Source organism: Haliaeetus albicilla, chromosome 7 (genome assembly GCF_947461875.1).
Source record: "Haliaeetus albicilla chromosome 7, bHalAlb1.1, whole genome shotgun sequence".
NCBI lineage: Eukaryota > Metazoa > Chordata > Aves > Accipitriformes > Accipitridae > Haliaeetus > Haliaeetus albicilla.
The window spans coordinates 22,629,062-22,651,167 of NC_091489.1; the positions used below are offsets into that span (position 1 = coordinate 22,629,062).

The following is a 22,106-nucleotide window of genomic DNA, read 5'->3' on the forward strand; positions in this document are numbered from 1 at the left end:
TGTAACTCCGAATTCACACATGCACCTGAATTTCCTCTCCATTCAACGTGGATTGGCCTCCAGATTCCTATTTGGCCTCATGGAGCAAAACACATATATGAATCTGAATCCTAATTCAAAATCTTTCAGAATCTGAAGTAAGAAGCCTTGGATCTAATATTTTGGCTTTAATGAATTTTTAAACTAAGAGTTCACCAGAGAAAAAAGTGGCTTTTATTTTTTTTATTTGCTATTCAATGTTGTCTTGTTTCCACCACTTGATCATAACAAAAGCTGTTGGCTGCTTTATAACGAGCAATCCAAAAGGCCTTTACTGCTCAAATAACATCTTTATGCATTGTTTGGACTGGTACAGTTCTATTGTAGATAAAGCACAGGTGAAATTTCATGTAAGTGTAGGGAAGAAAAGTGCTGATTTTCACTGCTGCTCCCCCATGACTTTGTTTGTTCAAGAGGAAAGACCCTTTCAGTAACTGAATGGTTTGCAGTTTCATTGTCCCTGGCTGCCTGTCCTGCAAGCCACAACACAGTCCTTCAGCATGTTACATCAGCCGGTCCCATTCAAGCAGATCTGTTTCCCAACATCATTAAATACAGCTCTGGTTTGCACTGTTGAAGGCAATGAATCACAAAAGCTGTGATTCACAGAGTGTTGTTCAGTTATGTACCTGAGCTTGGCTCCAGCTGGGATACAGTCAGATTGGTTCAAAAACATGTGGCAAACACAGTTAATCCAGTCTGTCCTTCTGCAGACAGATGCATTTTCTGTCTGTTGGCAATGGTCAAGGAAGCTCTGGAAGCAGGTCATGTTTTTACATGTTAGATGGGAGCTACTTACAAATAGCTTGGATGTGTACTGATCAGCTGCAAATTTTACAAAATCTTATGCAGTTAGTAATTCTCCTGTTAGATCCAAAGCCAGCCTTTTGTGCTCTGTTTTAACTAAGTTTTTAGGACAGCAATAATATCTGGTTCTCCCTTCCCTGAAAATCTTAGTAGAACAAAACTTTGTCACAAATAATAAGGTCTCCCACAATTTGACGATTGCCAAGGCAAAGCCATGATGTTTATTGAAAATTAAAGTTGCAGCCTGAATAAAAGATTGCTTTTATGAATGGAAGACATTTTTTCCAATAACAAGCACCTACACCAAATGCTTTTTTGTTATATAGCAAAGATGTGATAGGACATGATTTGAATAAATGCAGTCGAAGAACATTATTCTCGTCATTCTTGCTCCTTCTTGTCGGAAAAGCATCCTTCAGATCCCACTGGGGTATTTATATTGTGGCTGTTCTGGAGAAAAAAAAAAGTATTTTGCAAACTAGGCAACCCTCTTCTCCTGAGACATAAATAAAGCCACCTCCTGCCTATGCTGCTCTAGTCCAGACTTCTTCCCATCTTACTAAGGGAGCACTTTTTCATACAGGTACATGCAGTCTTATCTCTGGGTCTTGAAAAATTACACCTCCCATAAAAGGAAGATCAGCTCATCTGCGAAGCAGTGCAGCAGGAGAAAAGTTGAAGGGTGAGGGGAGGGAATGAGATTAAAATTACTGACCAAAAGAAGTGGAAAACATAAACGCATGCTCTTTTCATGCATGGAACTGTGCAGGGGCCAGTGAGGCTTATGGTTTGAGTCATCCTGGCTGCAAATCTCTTCAGAAATTATGATGACTAGGACACCAGGAGATGCTGGTCTACCAAGCATATAGTTTCAGACCCTTATAACACAAACATGGGACTTTGTGTAGGCTGAATCCTTCTAAGGCCAAGAAAAGAACAAAAATATAGACAGGCATCTTGAATAGCATATGCATTGTGTGTTTATGGTAGTAATAGCCTGGAGAGCTGTGCTTGCAGCTATGGGATCCTGCAGTCCATTGTGCCTAGGACTGGGGCCCCTTGCAGAGATGCTGTGGAAGGATGCAGAGTGCTGTGTGGAGAAACACAGAGGCTATAGGAGCAGTATTGCAGCACACAAAATGCAGACATCTCTCAACTTTACAGCTCACTTAATTGTGGCCCTTCAAGTTGACTTGATCTCAGCATAACCAAACCCACTGTAAGTCATGGTTGGTTTACGGAAATCTGCATCAGTGCTTCTTCTACCCATAGGCAGAGCTTGGAGTCCTTGCATTTTTCAGAGCTCCACCTATGTAAACTTCTGAATATCCTTTCACAGCCAGCCTGGGAGAAACCACCAGTAAGAAGCTACAATAGCCTTGTCCTATTCTAGGCAACTTCAGATTTCAGACTCACCTGGGGTTCCTGCTTTGAACACCAGCACAGGGAAGTCCAGACTACTCTCATTTCAGAAGGTGCAGATGACTGTCATCACCAGGAGTGGTAGCAGCCCTTCCTGGGCACTAGGCATGGTGGTAGTCTTTTGGCACTTGCTTAGGACCTTGGCTTGGATAACACCACTGAGAATTCAGCAGCGCTGAAGCAGTCGTGCCAAGAGAAATGTGGATGGGTCCCATTAGTTTCATTGGATAACTAGCTTTAAAGAGCCTGATTATAGACATTTTAGTGCCACTGACTTTATGAGTCTTTTCACTGTAGGCTGTGGGTGAGCATTTCACAAACACAATACACAGAGCTAATGTATGCTCAGCCCTGTCACATCCTGGTATTGTCTTCATTGGAAGAGATTGTCTACAGGAATGAAGCTGTAAATTTAAATATGTTAAGTGGCATAAAGAATTCAGTGACTTATTTGGATAATTGAGAACCTCAAGTGAAAACAGGATATTCATTGTCATCCCAGTAGCAAAAATATGCTGGATCCCAAGGCTGTGTCTTGCTGAATAAGGTAGATCTTCTATAGGGCTCCACAAAACAGCAGTGAAGGCAGATAACTTTAATAAATGAGTATCATTTGGTATCTGTGAGCAACATCTTTTCTTTTTAATACAAAGTGGCTGTGGTATTTAGATAGATAATGTATTCTGCTTCCACTGTTGGTATTGATGCCCTTTCAAGTGAACAGAATATGCAGCCATTAATGAGCTTTTTCTGTTAAGATGTTCAGCAATGAAATAATTAACAATGTTGATGTGTAAATTAGGCTTCAGAGTTTAAATTGCCTTTGCAATGAATGAGGCAGATCACGTTTCTCTGGCTCGTGGTTCAGCAGAGCAGGTGAGGACTGGCTAAATGCTAAACATAGCAGTAGTCCCATTAAAAGCACATGCATTAGAGTCTTCAGTCATTTCTAGACCAGAAATGTTACCTGCCTTACTAACATTGTTATTTAGAGAATAAGAGGTCTTCTTTGTGCTGTGTCCATTCTCCCTTTTTGGTGGTGGGTCCCCCCCATGGCACCTTGCTGCGTGCAGTGGAGGAACATGGACCCCACATTACAGCAATGGAGGAAGCAATTCCCCCAGGTCCCAGCTCCTCTGGGTCTCCCACGATGGACTCGTATGAATGTCTGGATGCCCTCAACCATCCCCATGCTGGATGCCATGAGGAAGATGAGCTTTTTCAGATATCTCATCAAACACTTGAATCTCAACAGCCTTTCCCATTCCCTGGCCTACACCAGCCTTTGCAAGAACAGGCAGCCAGTCTGCCTACTTTGCCTCCTTTTCAGTCCTTCTTTTATGGGCAGCCTCCAGGCTGAGGACACAACAAGAGGTGCTGCAGCTGAAGAGAACTGTATGCCTAGGTCAAAAGGAGTGGAGAAGGAAGTGATGTAGCTGCTACTTTATTAAGTGTTTATAAAGACTGCTGTCTTTTTACTGTTTCTAAAACAAGACAAAGCAGGATCATGCAATTAATGTCATGTTTGTAAAAAATATATAAAGCATTGAATTTTAGCAAAAAACCCCCAGTATTTCTAGTCAAGTCTTGCTTGCACTGAGATATGAACTTCTGACTTCTACTTCCCTTTATCTTCTCCCAGTGGCACTGCGATTGGAGTAATCCCAAAACACAGCTTAGAGCGTTTAAACTCTGCTTCAGAGATAGATTCTCTAACATGGTTTACCTCTTTCAAATCGGAGGCTGTAGTTTTCCACAGCTGACTCCTAGGGCAAGGCTTAGTGGCAGCAGTCCCACTCACCAGGGCGGCTGGCCTTTCGGGGTCACATTATCAGAGTACAAGAGATGTGGGAAGGGAGTTGTGCTTCATGGGATGAAAGAATATGCTGTTTTCTACAGCAAGTCACTATTCTATGGATATTGTTTTAAAATATTTGACCTGCTGAGGTCTTATCTGGTGTGGCTTAAGTGTACTTAGGTAGCACAAAGACTTGGCCACTAGTATGAAACTATTTGTCTCCTTTCCCCTCATTGAACTTTAGGCTTGAGCAATGTCAGCTAGGAAACAGACTTAATCCAGCATTTTACAAGCACCATGATAAGCATATTCACTGTCACAAATGAAAACCAAAACTTCTTCAGTGCAACTATTATAAAGGGGAAAAATAACTTTAAAAAAAAAAGCACCTGCAAAACACTTTTTATCCTGTGGATATGGTGGCCTTGTACTTTTTCTCACATGTTAAGACATGAGAATCAACAACACCTATACTTCATGTGACATTCCCATATTCAGAGAACAGATACTCAGTTGAATTGGTAGTATGTGAAAATAATCCAGGAAAACATACAAAAGAAACATCCTGCATACAATAACAAGTGGGCTCTCCTTAAGGATGCCTCACTTTTTGAGAACTTCAGTTGAAAAGGCAGCATAGACATAAAAATGGAAGGCGTGATTAAAGTGCCACTGTAAACACAGGCAATTGTGAAGCAATTAAAGGAGAAAAAAGGCAGAGGAGCAAAATTATTGGAATAGATGTATTTGTTAGCAATATCATATACAATTAAAGTGGGCATACTTAGTGCTGTAGGAGCTCCCCAAGCTATTTCAAACTAGATTTCCTACCTGTTTGTGTGACTTCTGTCCCTGGGGTTCTCTACGTTTCACAAGATTTAATGCTTTTACCTTCCCACCACTGCTGTGAGATACAGAAGTGTTACCAGCTGTGGTCCTGCAGACTGGCACACTCTGGAGTGCAGCGAGGTTGCGGTCAGCTCTGTGACTTGCTGGCACTAACCTGGGATGAGACACACAAGGGTGATGCTGCTGCAGTGTCAGCGCACTCCCAGGCTTCTGCTGCGAACCCTCCTTCTGTTGGCAGGTACAAATGTGAGCCTTCACTCTGACCCAGCGCTGCTCTTGGTTGATGGATAAGCTGGTGTTTCAGGCCCCTTGATAAAAGCCTCCATTGTGCTTACTTGCACATGCAGGACACTGTGTGTGCATGAGGTGAGGGAGGGGTGTGCGTGTGATCCTCCTGGAAGTCATTGCTTTTAGTAACAGTGGCCTCCCTTCTTCTCCATTCCTCTCTAGTACCTGTTTAGCATAAATTTGCTTCCTTGGGACTTGTTGCATGTGGCCCGTCTGTACAACTTCCCAGACCTTTACCTTTGCAGAACTTTGACTGTGATGCCTCTTGTTTCATAGCAGGGCGGCCAAGAGTTTCCCTTTTTAGTGGTCTCTGTTAAGGAACAGAGTTCAGGGTCTGCAGCTTTTAGCATGCAGCCTTTTATTGCTCATGGACATTGTGGACATTACACCACTGTCCTTGACACGTTGGCTCTGCCACGTATTGTTCAGCACATACATAAAGATGTGCTTTTCTGTAGGGACAGATCCATGTCTAGTGTGTGCTTTTTCTTAAATGCTTTTCCCTGTGTTTTCTGAGTTTGTATTCTTCTGGGCGTAATCACAGTTCTGCCTGGAATACATCAAACTAAGCACTTTCTCTCCTTCCCTCCCTTCATTCCACACTTACTTTCTATTCCCATGCTGCTTCTTTCCTACAGTTCCTCTGGCTCTTTAATCACAGGGCTTTACAGTAGCTAGAACAGTGGCTGTCCTGAATGCCTATTCCTTTCTTGTTATTCATCTTGCTCTTAATCTCCTGAATAAAGATAGCCAGAAATATGCCATCAGCAAAGTGAGTCACCTTTTCAATGCTTTGCAACCTTGTGCACCCTCCAGCCAGCTTCACACCTGTTTGGAGTGTGGGTGAAGTTGTCATTTGAGTTGGGAATCTTTTGAATGAAAGCATTTCATAAACTGAAAACACAAAGAACATCAGAGTTGAAAAATCTGCTTGAGTGACTCATCAGAGCCCCAGACTCATACTGACAAACTCTTTAATCCTTCAGGACTGCAGACTTTGAGAACAGTGCATTTGTATGAAGAAGCACTTCAGTTTTGATGTCAGCAAGAAAATTTCTCCTGTCTTTGGACACCAGAACTTTTTACCAAAAGCCTGTGCAGTGATTCTAGTGGGAATTCTTTACCTTGTTCTTCTGCGGCACTTTATTTGCCATTTGACTGCTGCTTCCCATCCTGATGCTGGATGCAGCGTTTCAGTGAGATGGAGAGCCTGGGAAGTACTTTGGGATAGACAGGGTTAGCAAATGTGCAATCCTGCTGATTGACTTCACCCCCACGCTCAGTTTATCACCCAGAAGCAGCACCACTGATGCCAGCGGCTAGTACCCTTATGAAAGTGGTGCCAGAGGACAGTCACACTCCCAAATCTCCCAAATTCTTGCGCAGCTCTGATCCAAGCCTCTTGTGTGAGTAAGAGGGGTCCAGAGGGCAAGCAGTTAGATGCACCGTAACAGTGGGGATGAGGATGAAGTGTTAATCAGGGAGGGGAACAGGGGTCTGTACCTCCCCATTGGCGATACCCAAGGATATATGAAGTGATTACACCTGTGCATTCCCTACCCCAAATCCCATCCCCATTAAGGCTGTCCCTGCCGTGGGTGAAAGAGTGGGCAAAGTGGCTCTCCGCAAACAGCCCCATGTCAGAAGACAGCCCTGCTGAGACCCTGCCTGCCATTTCCTTTCCCTTCCCTACCTCAGCAGGGCCAAGGCAGGAGAACGGGGTGAACTATCTGGTCCACGGGTGTAAAATCAACACATGTACTTTGAATAGAAAAATGCAATTCAAAGTACATTGAAGCACAGAGCCCTTTTCTTTTCTGGAAGATCGCAGTACCCGGCACCTCATAAGTTTGCCCCTGATCATAGAAACAGCTGGAGAGGGGCCTTACACTGCCACCTGACACATTTTCTTTGGAGGGAAAAAAATGTTGTTCTTAAGCGTTGTAAAGCAGTAACCCAGCACAACATCGTGACCTGATGTGTTCCCTCTGTTTTTCAGATGAAGGAGCCCCACAGCAAAGGAGACTCGCTGCCCAAGCCCGAGGCCAGGCCCCTCTGGGGCAGCGAGGAGGCAGGTACGGGCAGCGTGTGGCAGGGGGGGCAGCGGGACTGGGGCGGAGGGGGGGCGAGCGGGCAGTGCTCTCTGCTTCTGATGTGCCTTTATTCGGGGCTGAAGTGCTTTGTCCCCAAGCCAAGCTTAACTGAAGGATGTTTTTCATGTCAAAACGAGACGTAGGATCTCACCCACTGAGTGTTCGCTGGACGACAACAACAACGACGGCAACAACAACTCACTTGCGTGCAGGATGGCCGCAGTCCACAATGTGCTGCACAAAGGCTCCCGAGGAATTATGCTGTGGCATAATGAGGAGAAACAAAAGCATTATAGCAGATCTGTTTAATAAGCCGTCAGTCCCGTTTCGGCATTGACCTGTTATGTGAGCAGAGCTCTCGTTAGCTACCAGCAAGAGTCCTGCGAATATGTTCGAGGGCAAAAAAGTGGCCACTTGGTGACCCCTGGTCTGTACACAGGAGGACCGAGGACATGAGTGCTGTGCACACGAGGACCCTCATTAGTTTTAGCATAGACAACATAGACAGAATAAACTGAACATGTTGAGCTCACACGCCGCCTTCTTAGTCTGTCTCCTTTCTGTCTTAGGGTTTTGCTTTTGGGGGGCATGGAGAGGGGGCTGTGTGCTTTGTCTTTACTTCTCTTTGCCTTATCATAAGCTTAGATCTTATTTACAAATGAAAAGTGTACCAGATTAACTTAGATTGTTGGTGCTGTGATTGGATGACATGTCAGAACTGCATTTAAGCCAAGAAAAAAAATGCCCCCAAAATGCTGTGGCTACGCAGTGCAAATGTCCCACTAAACATAAACTCCTCCTAGCATGACAAGTGGCTGTCAGATCCTAAGGCAGGTTTCACTTGAATGGTTTGGGGATTTTCTTCCTGCTCTCTTTGCTGTTTTTTGCAACTGTCCCCCTGGGAAACATCCCAGAAGCCTCTGTCCCCATTAGGAGGAAATCTTTCACTTCCTTGCTTTGATTTTGAATGTTTAATGCTCCTGGTTAATTCCCCTGACCTATAACCAGTCTTGGCTCCTATGTGTAGAGATTAAATGCTGATCTAGATGATAAACTTTCATGAAACAAGTTTAGAAATACATTTAATTAACTGAACACTCTCACTCCTTTATGAGATCCCACTGTGGCATGTGAACGTGGGATTCCTAAGCAACGTTAGCTATAGCTGTAATACACTTTCTTCTAAAATATGGGAGTCCACACTCAGCCATTTTGTGCTGTGTTTACATGACAAAATTGGGTGTCCTTGGGGGTGATTGCAACAGGCAAAATAATTCCTGTTATTATCAAAATAATAATCAGAGCATGAGGAGCAAGAAAAGGCAGGATATCACCACGAGAAAGCAATTTTTAGATAATTTCTCCAAATGATCTTTAAAAGCTTTATCAAACATCTGTCTGTCTTAATGAAGAAGTATTTGTCCTAAGCCTCCTGTGACCTTTGAAAGAAGTGTGTGAATTGTCTACAGACTCAACCGTGGCTAACATTTATAGAATTCTCCCATTATTTCTCTTATATAAATACATACAATATATCTCTTGGACTTGAAAAGTAAATGGACACAGAAACAAAGGCCTGCCATCTATGATTTCTACCACTGGATAATTTGGAATTACTGTGCATAACATAAAACAGTGGCACAGCAAAAAGTACATTGCTATCCATTCTTCACAGGCTTTGCCTTCTTCAGACCTCCATCGGCTCTTAAACCGTGGAGGGGAAATGCCCTCCCTGCATCGGTGCCAATGCAACAGGCAAATCACAGAAGGTGGGAAAGCATCCCTACAATGCTTTGCATTTCCACACATTCATTGAACTCAAAGATATGCTGTTAGCAAGAAGCAGCTCTTACTTTTCTACATCATTTATCTCAAATTGTTCTTAACAATTTGGATCTGAAGTGCCTATTAAATAAAGCTCAAAAATGTGTGATACTTAATGCCTCTTGTTTGCAGTTCCAGGCCTATAGCAGTCTTGCCAATTCTTGCAACTTGACGATGAGTCTCATATTTCAAGTTTCCTTTACATATCCCTACCTGCTTGCCCTAGGAGACTGTTTAGATACTTAATATTTGTGGCTGAAGAGAAAATGTGAGACTGTGAAGCACCTGGAAGTTCTGAAACGAGAGAATAAGAAGAATGAATTTACCATTGATTATTTTTATTTAAAAATGGTGCGTAAACAAATTTTATAACTTGAGGACAGCGTCTGGACTTGTGATTTTGGAATGCTTTAGGTTTGCAACACTGTTCACGTTAGCAGCTATTTCATTTTCAACCCTGTGTTCCTGTCTACTGAATTCAATTCACTACAGCATTTCACAACTAAGCTGGCAGTGCCAAGTCTGAGCAGTGAGCACTTAACGTGTGCCACACTGCTCATACCAGCAGGAAAGCAGCTGTCCCTGATCCAAAATATTGCAGCTCAAGAGCTCAGCTCTGTGTGATTTTTGACCTTCATACTGAGTAGGTCTATATTAATGACTTTCATCACTGATAATGAGACCTACAGTATTTACTCAACCAGTTTTACCAAAGTTATTTGGGATCTTTCCCAGTCATTTTGTCTGCAGGCTACAAAACAGAGTATTTTTCTAAACCTAGTCTGCTTCCCAAATACTATTTCTCATTGTTACATCTATAGCACTCATTCAAACCAGCATTTCAACATTAGACATAGTATTACTATCATCTCAGACATGCAACATTCATGAGGTAACCTGTCCTCTCCCTTCTCTGTCTTCCTCTCCACACTTGAACTTTAAAATGGTGGACTTTTTATTTTAATTTGAGGCTTTAGAGTTTGCTTGGGTCATATTTCACCATGAGGGCTAGAAACTCACTACTAAGAGAGGAAAAGAGAGAAAGAGAGAAAGAAAGAAAAGAAAGACGGGAAGGGAAGGGAAGGGAAGGGAAGGGAAGGGGAAAGGGGAAAGGCGGAAAGGCGGAAAGGCAGAAAGAAAAGGGAGATTTTTATGAGACTGAGATCCCACAATCTTTTTCATGTATTTTTACCTGCTGGGCCTGATTTTCTGCTGCTTAGCCCAAAGCTCCGCAGAATGCTTCTGCTTAGATTGGATATCATTTTGCACCTACCATGGTATTCACTCTGGCAGATATAAGTGGTTACCCAAGAAGCAAACCAACAGATAATCAGTCTATTGTATTTCCAGGCTTAATGTACTTGATAACATTGGTAGTTTAATGCTCTCAATTACACTTTGAAGTTAAAAGCCCCTTGAACAGAGTGGGGAGAGAGGTGTAGGAGGCTGAGGTATAGTTTGAGAGTTTATCTACAGAGCACAAGCATGGGGAGATCTGCTTTTGCAGTGGGAATTAATGGACTGTCCCCTTCTACATGAGAATGTATGGTGTCTCAAGGGAACAGGAGCCAGAGAGACAGAAATGTAACAATTGGCATTTGCTGGAAATTTTCCCTAGGTGTTGCACCTCATCTTGCAGCTCCATTTTATACATTTCTGCAGATTGCACTGCAAACCATGAAATTGAAACAGTGAAACTGAAAACAGCCTATACAGACAAAGAGCAGACTGTAAAAAAAAAAAAACCTCCAACAAAACAAACAAACAAAAAACAAAACCAAAAAACAAACCAAACAAAAAACCCCAAACAAACCAAAAACCCCACTGTAAATGTAAAGCATTTTGTGTATGTACAAAATTCTGACAGAACAGTAAAAGCAATTCTTTCTCCTTTCTCCTCCTTGAGAAGTAAAAAAAAAGCCTCTATGAAACTTGTTTCTTACTTGACTGGCACAACGCTATTTCACAGTTCAGTGTAAATTTTGAGCCCAAGAACGGTCCTCTGAAGTTCCATATGGGTATTCTTGTTAGGGAGTGCCAGAAAGCTTTACTTTGCACTTGCGGAGTTCTCCCTGAAGAAAACTGGACAGGTGCCCCCCATTTGGGAGCACATAGCCTCTTTGCTGTCTGTGAGGACTGGAAGCAGAAACACAATTCCTAAACATACCTGTGTTTGAAATGCAGAAGCGCAGCGTTTCTCCCGTACAAAGCTGCCTGAGCTGAGCTCACCGGAGCGCAAGAGAGAGGATCGCCCCACTGATCCAGCCCTTCTCCCCAGCCCTGCCGTCCCCCCTCTCATCACTCTGTGCTCCAGCTGTGCTTCAGGTATGGAGCAATCAAGTCAGTCAGTGCCTCTCTGCAAGGGAACTGTCAGTCTGATTCAGCTGGCTGTGGAAAATTAGTTTGGTTTTCAGACTGATTATCAGGATGGGCATTTTTGTCTCACTTTCCCCCATCAGCTGACCATCATACTTGGCTAATTTTGTCCTTTCAACACAACATTTTTTTAAATTGATCTCCAAGCCAGCCTTGGAATTTTTTTTGCCAATGTTTGTCTCTTTGAGAAAACTAAGGCTTTACTTCCCAAAACCTAACAATTTGGTAATTTGATTTCCTAATACACAAGTTTTAAAGATTACAGTTTCAAGCCCATGGCATTTCTCAGTTTAATGAAACATCAGCTTTTGTTCTACTTTTCCCTCATCTTTTCCAATAAAGCTCTTTTTCCTGACAAAAAAGCTAACTCAATTAAAAATGTGATGAAACTGCTCTAAAGGCACAGCTTGAAATTCAGCTTTGCAACTTACAGAAGATAATTATTTCACGTTTTATTTTTCTTTTAATGTATTCATTTATACACTACAACATGGTAGAAGATCAAAGGTGTAATAGAGCTTAATTGCAGTTAATAGAAATGTCTCTCCATGTGTCATACTGAACTTGCACTAAAAAAGAAATGTAACAGTCTGGGTTGAAGGCATGTGAAACCATTCCAGATTTACCTGCAGGACAGCCTCACGCCCATCTGCAGCCATCAGGCAGCAAGCAGGGCTCTATGGCAGCTCGGATGCTGCAATTTGGAAGATCTGTGGTAACCACCCCTTCTAAATTTTTGGTGAAAGTTTGTGTTCCCAGTACTTCTAGCACCGAAGAATTTTTCTCAAATACAAACCAAAACCAGAATCTCACCTGACTTCAGACCTCTGTGAAGTGGGGGGTCGTGTCACAGGTTGTCACTCTGGTTTTTGTGACAATGAATGGAGAGGAACCATTTTCTGACCTGTAAGAGAATTCTTGTCTGAAGAGGAGAAGAGTCAGACCCTATGTGTGTCCTTTTCTCTCCCCTGACTATGAAGGAAGGCTAGATGAGCTGGGTTTAACTTCTTAAAAACTTTTAGTGGTGGGGATTCCTCAATACCCCGCTACTCCTTTCTGTCCTTGTTCCAAGCATTATGTTATTGTCCTTAGAGTCCTATTTTCTTGGAAACCCTGTGCAGATATAACACAGAGCTAAGTATTTGTATTTTTTAATCTTTTTTTTTTTTTTTTTTTTTTAAATTTGCTTCTTGTTCTGTTGAGTTATAAATCTGGCTCCTGACATACCACAGAATGTGGTGAAGGAGGCCAGCACCAAAAGAGCCAGGGCCCTGGAGGGCTTTCTTCCAGAGTGTGGCACTAGATGAGATTTCTGGAGGGACAGTTACATTGGTGCAGTGGTGAGGGATGAAGGTGAGGGAGGGCAAGAGGATAGAAAAGAGGCCACCAGAGAAAATAGCAGAGTGATGAGAAGGCGCCACATCCATTGCTCTCCCAGGTGCCAGAAGGATATCCAGATCTGACCTTTTCTCTTGCCCTAACATTTCCTTCACCACTGCGTACTTTCCAGCCAGTATCCAAACTGCAGCTCTATTCTGTCTGAGCTCCTGTTTCCCCAGCAGTGATCCACATCTTGGTGGGCAAGACCTAATGGAAAGCCCTTTTGCCTGGAGTCTTGCCAGTGAAAAGAACTCCAGGCCTTATAGGAGAATGTTATATTTTTGAAGAGCAGTACAAGGGGCATCATCCACAACCCTTTTGTGCAGTTATGCAGCTAAGCAATAAATCACACAGAACCATGGGTTGTTGCAAGATTAATAGAGAAAAGCTCTAGAAAAATGTGGCACAGAAGAGAAGCTGAGTATCAGGAGTCTTCTGGTTGTTCATTTGGATTGCTTGGCTCTTGCCCAAGAAGAACTATTGCTATGTATTTTATAGGCATTGAAATAAAATTCAAGTAGCTATATAAAAAAAAACTAATTAAAATGGCCATATTGAATGATGCCCCCACAGAAAGAGGAAAACACTCAGTTGCTATAATTTTCTGTATTTTTTGCTGTTGTTTCTAAAACTGACCTTGAAATTGGGAATGTGCCCATGTTGCTTCCTTACAAAGAAAAAAGACAAAACTAACAATTTTTTTTTTTTAATGGTAGCACGAGGTCTCTCTGTATATATTTTTCTGCAATATTTTTTGCAAGAGAAATCTGTGTGACTGCACTTCTCAAAGGGTGAGGTTTGTCCAGGAAGAGGGAACCCTAACCAAGGTAGGGTACCACGTAGCGACATGTCTGGGTTCATCAGCCCTTACCATCACACAGCAGAAATGGATTCTGTAACAGAACAGCCTGACCGAGGAGACATTTAATTCTTTTGACACCGATGCAAATACTCTGAGGTAAATGTGTTTTAGAAGAGAGAAGGGCTAACTAAGGCTTGCTATGCATTATCCCCTAATTACCTTTCAGGGCCCTAGGCAAAGAGGTGGCTGGCCCCACACTGATTGCCTTAGGAAAGAGGGGAAAACTTCCTCAAAGAAACCTACTGCTTTCCCAGTTCCTACACAGGAGGATGAAGGCTTCTATTCGTGTGGAGGAGAAACTATGTTTTAAACTTTTTCAGGTCAAATGAAGCAATGACTGATGTCTATGACTGTATTAAAGCCTCAAAAACCTTCCTGCTTCTCAGGAACCAGGGGAGTAAGGGGTTTGATCCCAGTCGCTGGTATCAAAAAGGATTCATTTTAACTGATGTCAACAATCATATCGTTCCTTGATACCCTCTGTAGTCTCAAGGAGATACTTATATCCGCTTTGTCACTGTACATCTCAGAAGGCAATTTGTGAATATCAGTTCAGTGGTTAGGGAAATGAATTCAAAACCTTTTATTATAATCAGACTTTAATATGTTGGAATGAAATTGCTTAGTTTACCTGAGATACGCTATCATTTTCATTTAGCCTATCACATCATTCAAACAGCATTGTCTGGAGATAATTACTGAAGAAGACAAGTTCTTGTCTGCCTAAAACACAGCAGCATAAACTCATTTACTGCAGATTAAAACAGATGGAAAATTGCTGTTACTTTTAAAATAGCTGCACAAAAAAAATTAAGTTTGCAAGTACGTTAAAAGTAATTGTAGCAAACGCAAGATTGTGGCTTATAACCTATGTCCTAAACAAAGTATTTCAGGCATCCCAGTAAAAATAAGTAAATTTATTCATAAGAAGGAATTGGAAACTGTAAGAGAAACGCCTCTTCACAAAAAGCATCAGATGCCTGTGGAGAGCCCCAGGAAAAAAAAAAAAAAAAAAGAACAAAGATTTCATTAGAATAACAACTCAGAGAAAAGTCATAAATATTGAAACAACCAAAAAAGAAGTTTTATTCTATAAACACATGTATGCATCATCACATGGATGTGAATCATCCCACTAGAACTAAGGAGGCTACTTGCCTACCTAAAAATAAATACACTGGTTTGTAGAACTGAGAGTATACATTCTAATACAGTGTGACCTACCGTACCCTGGGGTCTATAAATATCCTTTAAGGTAAAATATAACATCATCTGCAGGACTACTTCAGAAGTATCTTCTCTGTCCACACAAACTTTTTCCCCTTACATCTGTTGTTACAGGACAGATGTATCAGAATTGCAACACAGTTTTAAACACAGAAACTACAGGTCCTGCTCTGCCGGGCACATTTGCTAGGCTCTCAGCATTGCGGTCTGCCTCCACATCTTCCAGCACCCGCAAGAACGTAGAGTTTTGAAAGGCAGTGAAAACATGAAATACATTCAGTTTAAAGCAAGGGTTAGAGGTATTCACAAGTATTTCACTTATGCCAGAATTACCATAACTGTTCAGACTGGTTTGTATTATCCTTCCCTTCAAAAAAAAAAAAAAATTCCTCCTCTTCCAGGTCAGGAGGGACTGGCTAACTGAGGGACAGCCTGGCAATCTCTGTACTAAGTGTTCTGAGAGGACAAGTACGTGATTTTGCAGTGTTATAGTGCTCTTTAGAGGGAACCTGTAGGTCACCCATCCCACCCCGAGGCCAGACCATGGCCAGCACTGGAGCAGGTCAGCGTGTCTTTGTCTGGTTGAGGCTTGGAAACCTCCAGGGACAGAGTTTCCCCCAACTCTCCAGGAAGCCTGTTCTCAGACTGCGCTACCCTCCTGGTGGGCATTTTGTTTCCTAATGTCCGAGCTGAACACTCAGCTTGCTGCCATTGCCCCCTCTTGCACCTTCTGTTACCACTGAGAAGAGTTTAGCTCTGGTGTCATTGTAGCTTCTCATCATGAAGTCATAGGCTGCTGTTCAACTCCCTTTGGCCTCCTCTTCATCAGATTATACAAGCCCAGCTCTTCAGTCTCTCCTCAGTGGTCCTGTGCGCTAGACCCCTGACCATCCTGGTAGCTCTCCACTCTGGCTCTCTCCAGTTTCTTGACATCCTTCTTGAAGTGGGTGGCCAAAACTGTGCACAGTTTGCCATATTCTATTTGACTCCACCCTGTGAAATAAAAACGTGAGAAAGTGATCTCTTTCACTTGAAATCATTTTGAAGATGACTTTGAACTCATGATGTCCCTCTGAAGGTGACTGTGGCTGATGATGTTGCTTTCAGAGTGCTGGCTTCAACTCGAAGCAGCCAGGAAGAAGGAAAGGCCTGAGGGCGAAAAGAAAGTGAGATGTAGGAGCAGATTAAGGAAAAAAGATCCCTCCAAGCAGTAGTGGAAAAGACAGAAAGAAGACAGAGGAAAAGCAAGGCTGAAAAAAAAGAGCAAGGGAGCAGTGCAGAAAATTATGCCCTGTCACTATTGTTACACTGTGATCCAGGACAAATGTAGACTAATATGACCTACTTAGCAAATGGGCATGGGTCATGTTTGAAATCATTTAAGCTAACAACTTTCATTCTCTGGAGATGGGAAAGGCAATGGCAAAAAGAGTCCTCCAAATAATTGCCTCGCTCTACATCTCACTGAGTATGTTGCTCAGGAGCTTTACCATGACAGCCCTTGAAATATAGCTTTCATTTATTTCAGTCCCTTTATAACACTGTAGGAGCACTGACCACTACATTTCTGTCTTAGAGGGGGACATCCAAAATACCCTCTGTCAGGGATTTTGTCTCAGCTTTCTGTGCTGCCCACTTGCACCACCATATGCAAGCTTGCCTCTGCCTCCCAGCTGACTGAGGAATGACTGAATAAGGAAAACCAAATCTGGAATTTGAACTGGTCCTCCTGGAAATGCTGTTTGAAGTCTTCCAAATCAATTAATAAGTTGTCCATACAAGGACTTCCTCCAAAAATGACGTCACTGCATTGAGGGCAGCACACTACCCTCCCCACAACTCTGCAAAGATGTGACTAACAACAACTTGCTCAAGAGCTAATGCATAAGCAGAACTTCACTTTACACAAGAAAAACTCATATTTTTGGACTTGGCTTCTGGAAAAAAAAAAAAAAATAAAAATCATGTGACAAAACCAAAGGAGCGAACAGACCTGACATCATGAGGATTGGCAGTGTACTCCAGACCAGCCAATGTTTATGGAAAGATGAAGGCTAAAATTCTCTCGTGTCAAATCTGTGCATGGTAAAGAAGTGCCTCACCAGGCAGGACCAGAAAGGGCTTTCATCCTGTTCGCACCTTGCTGCCTTGCATGCTTCCTTGGAGTTTTTGTAGCGCAGATGGGACTGCATCCCAGACTTTCTGGAGGCAAAAGAGAACCAATTCCTGTCAGAAAAGACAGCCTGGAAAATAGCTTTCTCTTTTTATAGAAGTCAGAGAGTTGTTTGTGATTCTTGCAGCCCCCAATGGTTCTACAACCCTCTGCGGTTTCAGCGGGATGTTGTGTTGTGCGCGACCTGCCTTCAGCTGTTGTGCCGTGTTGCTATGCGCTCATGCTGACGGCTGCTGTGTTTTGCTCCAAATTAGTGCCTGCCTTTCGCTCCGGAGTGAAGTAATACCTACACGCAGGGCCAGATTCCAGTTCGCTATGGAAATGCCCCCAAAACAAGTGAAAATACTACCAAAACAGATGCTTTGTACCCATTTCCTGATCAGTCACACGATACTTCCTCTTTCTATATGGAGTTCCCCATGCACTCCCACGCCAGTTCCCTTTTTTTTCTTTCCTAGCAGTCTAAACATTTCGTGTTGTGAAAAGAATTCAGCATCTCAGCGGTTCCACATTTCTTGTAAGCTGGCCCTGCAGAAGCATCAGGATGCTGAGCCATGCTCGTGAATGATGGCATGCAGCCTGGAAGCCTGTCTTTCTTCCTGCAGAGCCAATTTAAAGTAAAACGTGATTTTGAAATCTATTTAAAGATCTTCCGGGAAAAATGATAGTGAGTGATGAAAGAGCACCTTTTACAAGTCAGTAGCTGTAATATGTTGATAAGATGATAGTTTTTAATCAGTTTAGCATTCTTAAATTGCTTTAAGAGCATCTGAATTGCCACTTTGGTCCAACCAAAGTCCACTTGGCCCAGGATCTCATCTCCAGTAATGGTCAGTGTCAGATACCACACAGAAGTGTTTCTCAACATGTGGCAGTCCTGGTAGTCCATTAAACATCAGATGGTGTCCTGCAAAACAGTCACAATTTTTTTTCTAACTGATCAGTCAAGCAAAAGAAACACAGAAATAAAAATAATGATATTCCCAAAACATTCCTGAAAAAGGCAAGTGAGTGAACACTCAAAGCTTAGCTTCATTACAGTTGTTTCTGAATTTAAACCTTATAGCTGTGTTGTATAAGGTAGTCCATGGATAGTTTTCCAAAATCCTAAATAATCCCTGAATTAACAGGATTTGAGAGACACTGTTAAAGGGGAAGGCACGAGATACTCAGAAACACTCAGAGAAGTTTATTTCCTATCCTGGCATCCACAGACAGGCTTATACAACAAAGTGGGACCTGATGTCTCAGGCTCATAATATTGTTCAATATTTAAAATACCACATCTAAGAATAAAGATGTGTATAAAGAAAAAACACTCATTATATTAATGAATTAATGTTGGTTCTCACAGTCTCTAACATCATAACAGCCTACCCCCCCTGAAAAAAATCACATTTTCCTATTGAGCTGTCATTAGCAAATGTGTTCACTAGTTCGTTAGTCATTACTGTACATATAAATATGTTCCAGTGAGCACAAATGCACGAATAGAAGTCCTTTTGTATTATTCTATGACTCAGCTCACACAGCCAAAGTGACTTGGAAGTTTGCTAGTTGTGGTTGCAGCACCTAAAGACAAATATACTTGAAATAACCAGGGTGAATGCTCTGGGGCTTGAGTGATTACAGATCTTTCATCAGTATGACCTGAGACTAGATGAAAGAATTATAAGTTCTGAGTATGCTGTTCAAATTTAAAAAGTTAAACAAAATAGAATACATTTTAAATTAAAAACATGATCACAGCAAAAAATATATATGTATATATAATACTAAAGATGAGAAAAATGTGGTCTGTAACAAATACTTCAGAGTGCTATCTCGAGACAAAGCTGAGCATACTTTACTACCATGTACTACTCATTTTGAAGCAGGTATAGTAAAAACAAAAAAGGATTATGCAGATACAGGGTTACTACTCAGCTGAATCCGGCATATGCAGCTCCTTGTGTATTTTATACTTTCATACCTCAAACACTGGCACAAACAGATTTTCCTCCTTTCTGAGAAATTCCCTTCCTTCCTCTACTCCTTGTCTGCCTATACATCATTTCTGCAAAAAGCGCTAAGAATCTCAAAATTGCAGAACAGGTCAAAACTAGAGTACTATTTGCACACCTCATGGAACTTAGGAGAAGACCACATTTGATTTCGATTCAGAGTCCAATAGCTGTGATTTAAACCACTGTTTTGAGTCAGTCAGTCTGGGTCAGTCACTAAATGAGCAAAACTGTTGTCAAGTTTTGCCTTGTAGGAGGTGGGCTATATGTCCAATGAGTTGAGCATGGGATTGAAAGTCACAAGCTCTACAAAATGTTTATTCTATTTCAGGCTCATCATATGACAATGACCCAAGTCATCCAACTTCCCCATCTCTTCATTCTTTAAAATGTCACTGTTAATGTTTGCCTGTGTGAGGGTTTAAAGAGCTCTGGATAAAAAGATGCGTAAGTGAAAACCATTGTTAAGTGAAAATCACGAATAACAGCACTAGTAACACAATTCCCTGTAACTGCAGAGAAGTCCTCAGTGCTATTCTCTGCAAGTGACTAAAGCTACCATTGGCAGCTACATTGTGCATAGCCTTTCTGTATTTAAACTGTATATTTGCCCTCAGTGGTTTGTCTGTCTACACTAATGGTACAACACCAAAGGCCAAAAGTCTTGTTTTCAATCCTCTGTCTCACTGGACAGTACTTGCTTCACTCTTTATGCTTCACTTCCTTCACCTGGAACCTTATCTGTATTTCTAAAGAACTCCACTATCAACAAAATACAAACTGCTTAGTAATGTTTCCTATATTGCGGCAGGCTGAGACGTGTTTGCAACATGCCAGAGTTCCAGGAGTTAATTTTTCTGATGCCCTATTAAAAATACATGGAGATGGTTGATTGTCTTTCTCCTGTTCTCCCCCCCCCCGAAAAAAAAAAAAATTCTACAGCATTATTAAGCCTGTCTTGTATGAAAGACCAATGCATGATATTCAGCTAGGCAGAGAGGTGTTGCGTTCATCTCACTGCAGGTATAGAGATTAGTGTCACGCTGAGAGTTATGTACCAGTCACACTGCATTTGCCAGTAATCCAATATGCTAGACCTGCTCTTCCCCATTCCTGTACTCAATATTTTCTGAAAAAAAGCACAGTGTTATAAGGTTCTGACGAGAAGCTTTACGAAGTAGCAGCAGCTACGTGGAGCGTGGCACGCTTCCAAATCTGCATCCTTTTTTTTACGAGGTTAAAATGACAATGCAGCCAAGGTGTGTAAGATCAGTGGTACTACGCTCACTGTTTGCCTCGCACACTGACTAAGCAGGCCGGGATAGGCATCAGCCTCCAGCTTCGGCTGTGCCAGCTGAAGAGGCTGTGCCCAGGTGCTCATCACCTGGCTGACTAATGGGAGTTAGTGGGAGCTCCCACATGGAGATCTGCCAGCTGACCCAAGGGTTGGTAACACCCGCCATGTGGGTGCTGATGAGCAGCTGCAGATGCAGTGGGACAAGGAAGCCCTTGCTGAAGGCTGGAAAGGTCAGACACACACAGCCTGTGGTCTATTGCATGATTATGCATGGGTGGGTGTCTGTGCTTGTCAAAACCTCCTGATTCTTATCCTTGAATTGGATGAAAATTTTGAGATAGTCAAGCTTCAGTTAAGAGGAAGAGACAAGAAACCTCAGAGGCAAAGTTGTTGGACCTGATATACGTAGCAGCAAAGGCAAGTCTGTGTTACACAGACAGCCAGGCTAGATGTTCTAGCAGCTCCTTTCGTTCCTGAAGTCTAGTAAACCTATGGTCAAAACGTTTGAGCTTGGCTGCCTGAAGTTAATCTCTTCTTTGTGGAATCATGTAAAGCATTTACAAAGAAAGTAAAGGCACCTTCTATCAAAGTAAATGAAACCCCTATCAAAGGTTGCCAATTCACTTTAGGGCTTAAGGTATTAAAAAAATTTGGACTAATTGGAGTACTAGAGATTCACAGTGCAGTGAATGACTGAACAGGTTTGAAAATAGCATCTGGAAGTGAAAAAAAGAAATTAATGCTGCAGATGTTTGTGGCTTTTTCTTTCTGTGTCTGCCTGTGAAACAGCTGTGGGACTTCTTTGTCCTACAGTAATATTCTTTTGGTGATCATGTGCTGTGGGAAAAGCACTTTCCTGGAATTTCCAACATGTTGGACGGTGGCAGGTGACGATACCAGTTGCCAGTTCAATGTGGATACAGTTATACTTCCTTCCCTTCCCCACAGTCTGGATTCAAGTCCTTTGTTGAATCACAACATTTTAGGTGTCAGTGTTTCCAAGTCCCACATCTTTCACTGTGATTGGCAGCTCCTGGTGGGAAGGGAACCAGGGCTATAGTAATACCAGATATCTAGGTAGGATTCCACCAATGTTACGAGTCTTCTTCCAGGTCCATAGCTAGACCGAACTGAGTCAGGTCAGGAATCTCTACCTATCACATATGATATTTAAACTTGCCCTAAGATTTTATCTTTTTATATAAATTTATATAGATCAGGAAAAAAAATGACCAGCTCTCTCAGCCCATATTGACAACATGATCCTCTAAAGTAATTCCATGTCTTTTACATGTGAAGCTTCAGAAATAAGAAAAAAACCCCACCTGTAATTCAAAAAAGCCTCTACCTATCTGCGAGTTTCAGGCCCAAATTCCTTCAGCTAAACATTAGACACTGCCTGATTCAGGCCACAGATGCACTGAGCTGCCTCCAGGGTGCTTGTTTGTCTCTTCTGACCAAGGAGGGTACCTTTGGTGACTATATGCCTAACTCAAATGCCAAAACTTAAGAATGGTAAATACACTATGAATGAATATATAAATACTTTGACTCCGTTTTGGACCAGTTACCTAGGGCAAAATTAACACTTCTTCCCTCACCCTCTAGCTTAGACTAATTAGTCTACCCTCAGAAATACTGTAATAACCCCACTGAAAGCAATGGACC

The 22,106-nt window shown here is 42.2% G+C and overlaps 1 protein-coding gene and 1 long non-coding RNA gene across 2 annotated transcripts in view; one reads left to right on the forward strand and one right to left on the reverse strand.

Moving 5' to 3' along the window:
- The window catches only part of SGK1 (serum/glucocorticoid regulated kinase 1), a 78,913-nt gene that overhangs the window by 44,121 nt on the left and 12,686 nt on the right, over positions 1-22,106 (forward strand). The window contains exon 3 of the mRNA XM_069787269.1: positions 7,203-7,278. Within this exon, the coding sequence (XP_069643370.1) occupies positions 7,203-7,278 (76 nt within the window). The remainder of the gene's footprint in view (positions 1-7,202; positions 7,279-22,106) is intronic.
- Positions 14,360-17,363, reverse strand: LOC138686092 (uncharacterized). Its single transcript, XR_011325420.1, has 3 exons — positions 16,959-17,363; positions 15,023-16,114; positions 14,360-14,986 (listed from the first exon to the last, which is right to left on the reverse strand). It is a non-coding gene; the product is annotated as an uncharacterized lncRNA (long non-coding RNA).